The 7,702-nt window shown below is 35.9% G+C and overlaps 1 protein-coding gene across 2 annotated transcripts; it reads left to right on the top strand.

Annotated features, from left to right (window-relative positions):
- Nucleotides 1–3,527: 3,527 nt before the first annotated feature.
- Nucleotides 3,528–7,156, top strand: LOC113287474 (PKS-NRPS hybrid synthetase CHGG_01239-like). 2 transcript variants are annotated; one of them, XM_026536240.1, is made up of 3 exons: nucleotides 3,528–4,529; nucleotides 4,977–5,096; nucleotides 5,183–7,156. In XM_026536240.1, the coding sequence occupies exons 1-3, from the start codon at nucleotides 3,975–3,977 to the stop codon at nucleotides 6,905–6,907; spliced, it is 2,400 nt and encodes a 799-aa protein (XP_026392025.1). In that variant the 5' UTR covers nucleotides 3,528–3,974; the 3' UTR covers nucleotides 6,908–7,156. The 2 variants fall into 2 exon arrangements, with proteins under 2 accessions (XP_026392025.1, XP_026392026.1); XM_026536241.1 differs by having other exon boundaries at nucleotides 3,530–4,529; nucleotides 4,986–5,096.
- The last annotated feature ends 546 nt before the right edge of the window (nucleotides 7,157–7,702 follow it).

Here is a 7,702-nt window from a genome sequence, read left to right on the forward strand (position 1 = left end):
GAGTAGCAATATGCTATGTTAATTTTGTATCGCTAAAAAATAGGTAACATTATAAATTAGATGTTAGTTGATCGTCTTATTAATAAAATAAAATAAACTCGGTTAATGAAAGATTAAAAAAAAAATAACCACAAAATGTCACGTTATATAATTACTACAAATAAATGGGCACAAGTCAAAATCAATACAAAACAATTTATTTATTATCGAGATGTGTCGTTACAGTAAGGGTTGTACCCTAGCTATGTATACTTTTATGCCTATTTCTTTGTACTGTATTATAAAATGAAGCTTTGCTAAGTGAGGAAAGATAAACACCGTTTCTGATTTTTCCTCCCAATTGGTAAATTCATGGTTTCGTTCGATCCCATGAATACACACTTTAATTGAGAAAAATTTATTACATATTCTCTTATTCCCATATCAAAGTTTAAATCAAAATGGAAAAATTTGATCAACTGAAAATTACAAACCTACCTTCCCATAAAACTGAACAATTGATTCTCTCTTTCACATTCGGTATGATGAGTGGGTTTGAAAACTCTAATTCCTTAATTTGGAGCAAACGAAAATCAGAAATGAAGTTGGGAAGGAGATAGATTGCAGAAAGGAAAAAATCCAAGGGTATAGTTCCGCTCAATCTTCTTTCAATTTTCTCTCAATCTTCGTCCACCAAAACGTACATCTGTGACCAGTCAAACTACTCCGAGCTAACAACATTTGAGAAAATATTTACATTTTTACACTGTTTCATGTATGAATGTTTGGGGTTTCTATCATTTTCTTGAATATCATTTTTTGTATATTTAGCTGAAATATACATTTTCAAATATAGCCTTATTGATTACAATAACCTCATGGTTAAATTTAGGGGTGCATGTATTTTGTGACTAAAATTTGGCTATCACAGGTCGTCGGGGTTTCAATATATTCACAACTTTTTGGTTTAGAAAGGTGATTTTTTCAAGAACCAATTTTTCATTTCTATTTGTTTAGATATTAGTGGAAATAGAATTTTGATTTCATCTTGATAGATAAACTTACACAGAAACTTATAAGATTATTAAGATTACATGTTATATTTTGACAATAAATTGGTATCTGCAAAATGATCTTACATGTATAAAAAAGCCCATGTTATTCGTACTTCTGTTTCAAAGTCCAAAATAATTTGACTAGAAGCTATTTTCAGTAAATAATCTGACATGATTATACGTAATTTATACAACATCCATGCCATTATGGATTCATTCTTGGAAAAGCTAAATCTACGTTTGTAAAATGATCAGTTTAATTAACTTTCAATAATAAATGTTTCATTGATATTTCGTAATAAATATTTTTTTAATTAATCAAATAAATATATTTCCATTAATACAATACATAATAAATTTATTTTATATTAAATCAGTAGGCGTTAATGGTAGTTGTGATGGTGGGCAAGAATGGTGGATCGGTGCCGGGATAATGGTGGTGGGTGTTGGTGAGAATGGTGGAGTGACGACGTTAATGGTGGTGGTGGTAGTGGGATGAAAAATGTGTCCAAAGGTTATTTAGTTGCCCTTATTAAAAAAAATTATTTGATATTAGTTTTTCAAGGAAAATCCATTGAGAGAGTATCTTTTCAATTTAATAAAAAAAATAGTTACACATTAAGCAAGCGAGCAACAAGCTGCACCGCGAGCTCTTATTAGTTTTTAAATTTGTTTTTTTTTATTTTTATTTTTGTTTAAATTAAAATAAGTATTAAAGGCCAGATTTTTTTAGGGAGAAAATAAATCAATAGCTATGATTTTTATATTTGTCGGGTCGGGCAGGTAAGAAGATGAAACCTATAAAAAAAATTTACAAGGCTACATGCGAATCAATTCTAATTGATTTATTAGTTTATCATATCTCTCTCTGTTCTCATTTTTTGTCATGATCTATGTTTTTTCCATTTCTCCTCAACTTCATATGATTATGCATGCTTGAGAAATAGTTCATGGTAATAGGTAAAGAGAGCAGATAAGTAGATAAAAAACGAAATGGATCAAGAATTACAGATTATTAAACTTTAGGAAAACACAAATCTATGTAAATTTAGAATAATTTATATCACCGAAGGGAGAAAAATAACCCTTGAAGCTAACAGATTTTGCAAGATCAATCTGATTGATTTTGAAGTAATTTTGTGTTTCAGATTTGTTATAAATTTGGTGAACGACCTTTGATGATTTATTTCTTTTCGAATAAGGGACACTACTTTGTTTTGAAGAAGTTAATGAAATGGTGTTCTATTACCCATAGGCCCATAAGATTTTGAAGAATTGGTTAACGTTTAACTGTATTTGTCCTAAAAGATTGTATGACTTACATATATAATATTAAAATATTTGAGGCTAATACATGTTTATTAACCAACACCTCAAAAACATTTAGACTTGGATCAACTTGATCGATTTTTAGCAAACAGTTATGATATGTATGAACCAATGGATATATTTGAAATACATACCATTTTCCGTGCCGTTACGGCACGAATTAAGCCCTAGTGTATTGGATAAAAAACACTTTAATTTTTCTTTAAATTCAAAAATTGTTGACATATATAGGTTTTGAAACTGAAAATGATTTCGGAAAAATAAAAGCATTACCTAGCCCAGCCTAATACTTGAATTGGCGGCATCTTCCTTCAAATGGAAGCTGATTACCCAAAACACAAACAGCGGTTTGTTGGAGATTGACGAGGAAGTTTATTGGACGATAAGGCCATGTTCCTACGCCCAAGGGTGAACTGAACTGGCGCTCCATTGCTAGCTTAATGGTTTCATTTTCATTAGTTTGTTGAGTACGGGTATCACAGATTCACAAGTGACTGGCAATATCAATTGGTCTAGCATTTGCGTTTTTTTATTATTTTCTTATATGGTCATCCACTCTGTGAAAGAAGTTGGGTCTATACAACTTATCTGGATAAAAACAGATCTCGAAGCTCTCCTGTACTGTTGAGAAATGGGTCCTTGAGTGACTACCAACCAAAAGGGAAAAGACGAGACTATTCCACCTATTTTGGATACAGTTCATCCAGACAATCTTTGCCATGGTAGCCAAACAATCTTTGCTATGGTAGCCAAATTTGTGATCAGGCGATTCATAGTAGACGTACTGAGTGGTCATAGAACGATTCATACGAGTCGGAAATTGTTCGCAACCGATCAGCTTTAATCTCACGTGTCAGAGGCAATAGAAGGTAGCGAATAGAACGATTCATCCGAGTCAGAAATTGTTCGTAACCGATCAGCTTTAATCTCACGTGTCAGTGGCAATAGAAGGTAACTTCGCTCGGTCCAACTTTACCAAACTCAGACCCGTCGGGTTTCACTCCACTTATACGCAGCAGTAACGGTAAAAACCCAAAAAAAGGCTTTTACTGGTTCGGACCTCTTCAACAACGGGCCAACCCCAAAACCCATCTCTCCTTCTCTCACCGGTTCTTTTTTTCTCACCGGGTCGATTCGCCCTAATTTCCTCAGGTATTTTCAGATTTAATTTTTTATTTTAAATGCGATACTATCGTATCATTATTTTCATTGTCGAATGAATGAATTTCTTCTTTCTGAATGTATACATCGTGAGTTCTTCTAATTTTAGGGTTTCGATTCGAATTACGGTTTCAACAAAATATAACCCATTGTATTTAATACAAAGGGTTTGCTGTAAAGATAAATTATAGGAATTTCAATCGTCAACCCTTCTCGATAAGGGGGTTACCTTATAGTAGCTGAAAACAGAGTTTAACATTGTTTGTTTGGTAAACAAACATTTGGTTCTGATCGATTCTTTCTGGGCGAATTGAATTGAATCAAAGAATCGAGGATTAGGAGGTACATTCTCTTGGGTGGTTGTTTATTTCGAACCAATTTGTAGAACTTTTGTCGAACAAATTTGATTTTTTTAGGGGATTTGTTTGAGGTTAAAAGGCAATACTAAGGATGGAGAGTGCAGTAAGTGGAGAGGAGGATGATTTCGTCAATGAAAAAACGTCATTAGCTGAGATCACAATAAAACTAGAGGAGGCTGATACTGTCATGGAAGAAAGTTCTTTCGCGGAGACCATGGTAAGCGCAGAGGAGGCTGATACTGTGTCATTAGCGGAGACCACAGTAGGGGTAGAGGAGGCGGATACTGCGTCATTAGCTGAAGCCACAGTAAGTGTAGAGGAGGAGGCTGATACTGGTAAGGAAAAAACCTTAATGGCGGAGACCCCAGTAAGTGTGGAGGGGGCTGATACTGGCAAGGAAAAAACGTCGTTAGCTGAGAAGATAATAAGTGTGGAGGAAGATGATAATGTGAAGAAAAAGACGCCATTAGTGGAGACTGCAGTAAGCATGGAGGAGGAGGAGAATACTGTGAAGGAAAAAACTCCACTGGAGGAGACTGGGGCAGACAAAACTTCATTAGTGGATGGCAGTTCTTCAAATAACTCAGTTGGGGAAGGCTTTGAGTCATCCAATCCTACTAAAGATGCACAAATATATCCTTCTGAGGTAATTTTAAGCATCCTGCCTGGTTGATTTTTTTTTTCTTTTTCTGAAAAGCAATTTAATTTACAATTATGTTCAAACCCAAAGTTCTAGAAGGTAGAATGATCAATACCTTTGGACCAGCAAACGTTAAAACTTTGAACTTAGTTTTACGCTAATAGATGGATAGTTTCGGAAGTCAAGTTATATGGTGTTCAGTTGTTCATGGTCAAGGATGGTATATTTCGTTTTCAGTTTTCAGAGTCCTTTCTGTTGTTGGAAATTGAGTAACTTATGACGGTATAATTTGACTTCTGAGTCTGTTCTTAATGGAGCTAAGAATAATCTACAACAATATATTTGGCTAGGGACTGACTATTAGGTAGAATGTCTCGTCCATCAGGATTGACGACACTGGAGCTTGTACTCATCTGGTTTTTTCTTTTTTTTTTTATTGGTACGTGTTGATGGGACTTGAAGGTGGATGCGAAACCAGTTAATAATCCACAGCAAGATACCACCATTGCAGTGCAAGATGTCACCATCTCAGAGGTCTGGGTTGACTTGGCTCAATGTTTTAAAACCGATAAGGTATACTTGTAACTTCTTAGTTTCCCAAAAAAGAGTGTTTTGCTTGCAGAAAACATATAGAATCTTATTATTGGTTAAAAATGTAGGTATTTGACTCACGAGAAGCAGTAATTCAATGGTGCCAAGAGGTTGGGAGAAAGAACAATACAGTTCTTGTGATTACGAAGTCCAATAGTAAACCAGCGGGAAAGGGTTCCATAGTTGAGCTTGGATGCGAAAGAGGTGGTGTTTACAAGAACCATAAGAGAAAGGACTACAAGCCAAAGACTGGACTTAAACGGAAAAGGGCTCCTAATACCAAAAAGTGTGGTTGTCCTTTTAGCTTGAGAAGTCTATGTATGGCTGGAAATAAATGGAATATAAAGGTAAGGTGTGGGAGACATAATCATGAGGTTGAAAATGCACTGACTGAACATGCACTTATAAAGCGTTTGAAAGAAGATGAAGAGCAACTATTGGCTCGGTTAACCACAAGTGGTCTCCGTCCTCAACAGGTACTGAAGGTACTGAAAGAGAGGAACAAAGAAAATCACTCGACCATTAGAACCATATATAATGCGAGGGCAAAATTAAGAATGCTTGAGATGGAGGGAAAGTCAGTGATGCAACAGATATTAAAGCTGTCAACACAATTTCATTACATGGAGTGGCACAGGAAGGATGAAGAGACGGATGAGTTAAAGGATATAGTGTGGTCTCATCCAGAGTCGACGTTGTTGGCAAAATGTTTCCCATCAGTGCTATTGGTTGATTACATGTGCAAGACCAATAGGTTTAAGATGCCATTTTTTAACGTACTTGGGGTCACTTCTACAGGAATTTCTTTCGTAGTTGCGTATGTGTTTATGGAAGAGGAGACGGAGGAACACTTAAGTTGGGTGTTAATGCAACTGAAATCATTATTTCTGCCGGATAATTTGCCTTCTATATTTGTAACTTTTGGGGATCCTCTGTTGGTAAATGCAATTGGTGCTGTATTTCCAGGAGCGAGTAGGTTGGTATGCACATCTCACATAGAACAAAATATTGTGATCAATTGCAAAAATGCATTTGAAGATGACAACACGTGGAATGAATTCTACCGTGATTGGGAGCATGTTTGGAAAGCGAAGTCTGAGGAAGATTATGTGGATACATATGCACAGTTTGTAAAAACGTGGAAAACGAGGGCCCCTGCATGTGTTACCGACCTGTGTGATACATGGTTAGAGCATAAGGAGAGCTTTTGTTTGGCCTGGACACAAAATATCAAGCACTTCGGTAACACTGTAATTAATAGGGTTGAAACTGAGCATAGTCCGCTGAAAAAGTCTATGGAGTCTTCTGCTGGTAGTTTCTTTACTTGTTGGGAAGCAATGCACAACTTGATAAATAACCAGATTGCTCAGATTAAGTCCTCCTTTGAGAAGAGCTTGACTTCAGTCAGACATGAACACCAGATACCTGCTTTCCAGGTGTTGAGAAACCATGTTTCTCAATATGGGTTGGATCTTATATTACTGGAATTCACCCGATCAGAAGATTCTGGCACAGATGCTGCTGCTTGCAAATGCTCATTTCGCTCTACGCATGGACTTCCATGTGCCCACGAGTTAGTAAAGTACACCCAAGAGGGCAGGCCTATCCCTCTTTCGCAGATTGACCAACATTGGAAACAACTTTCGGTAGTACCTGTACTAGAGAATAGTGTTGGTTTTGATTGCCTAACAGAAGTGGATTTACTCCGACAAAGATGGATAGCTGCATCTGAACCCGACCGACACTTACTGGTTGAGAAGATGAATGAAATTGCAAACGCAGCTTTGTCTTAGCAACACGGTAATGGCTTAAAGAGTTTAATATATGAAAAGTATGTTGCTTTTATTTGTAAAATAGTCAATGAAGTAGCAATTGTTTGGATTCTGCCACCTGAATGCTTATCTTCTGGAGTTTCTGGACTAGTTTCTTGAGACACTTTGTCGACATAGCGATGGTAGACTATCCCTAAAGCTAGTCTTTGTCGGAATACAAACTCCCAAATAGTTAAGTTATTAACTAATTTACTGGTTAAGTTTTTTTTATATCTCCGTCTTTTTACCTTCTTCTCTTCTTTTTCTCTTTAGTTTCTTGTTGCTCTAGCATTTGTAATTGAATTTTCTTAATCCAATTTTGTTGACACTCTCATCTGATTGGTTGATTTGGATTGAGTCGATATACACTGGCCCTTTTACTTTACGTGCTTAGATCTCGTCCCTTAATGAATGAGAGGTGAGATGGAAATAAATTGCATAATGGTAAAACCTAAAATCTGAAATTACCTGGGAGAGCTTTTCATGTTGCAAGTTCATTTTCTGTAATGCAATTGAATTTTCTTTATTTCTTTCAGCACGTGATTGAACAGAATATCTCCATTCGACCATAGAGTATAGCTCAAATTAGCACGTGATGGATATAACTCATACAGGCACTTTATCTCCATTGCAGCACATAAGTTTGCAAAACATGCAACTTCTGATTTTATTAGGTATAGCTGGTTTGGTGAAGTTCCTAGCTGGGTAAATAACATTCTACAACCGGACTTTAACGATATGTCTGTTTAAGCTATTTTAATAAAGAATTTTTTTAGT

The sequence above is a fragment of the Papaver somniferum genome, chromosome 6 (assembly GCF_003573695.1).
Source record: "Papaver somniferum cultivar HN1 chromosome 6, ASM357369v1, whole genome shotgun sequence".
Taxonomy (NCBI): Eukaryota; Viridiplantae; Streptophyta; class Magnoliopsida; order Ranunculales; family Papaveraceae; genus Papaver; species Papaver somniferum.

Bases quoted from the DNA above. Each gene is read 5' to 3' on its own strand.
- LOC113287474 (XM_026536240.1), top strand. From the start codon at position 3,975: ATGGAGAGTGCAGTAAGTGGAGAGGAGGATGATTTCGTCAATGAAAAA. The intron at 4,530-4,976 runs GTAATTTTAAGC...ACGTGTTGATGG, and splicing joins CACAAATATATCCTTCTGAG to GACTTGAAGGTGGATGCGAA. The intron at 5,097-5,182 runs GTATACTTGTAA...TTAAAAATGTAG, and splicing joins AATGTTTTAAAACCGATAAG to GTATTTGACTCACGAGAAGC.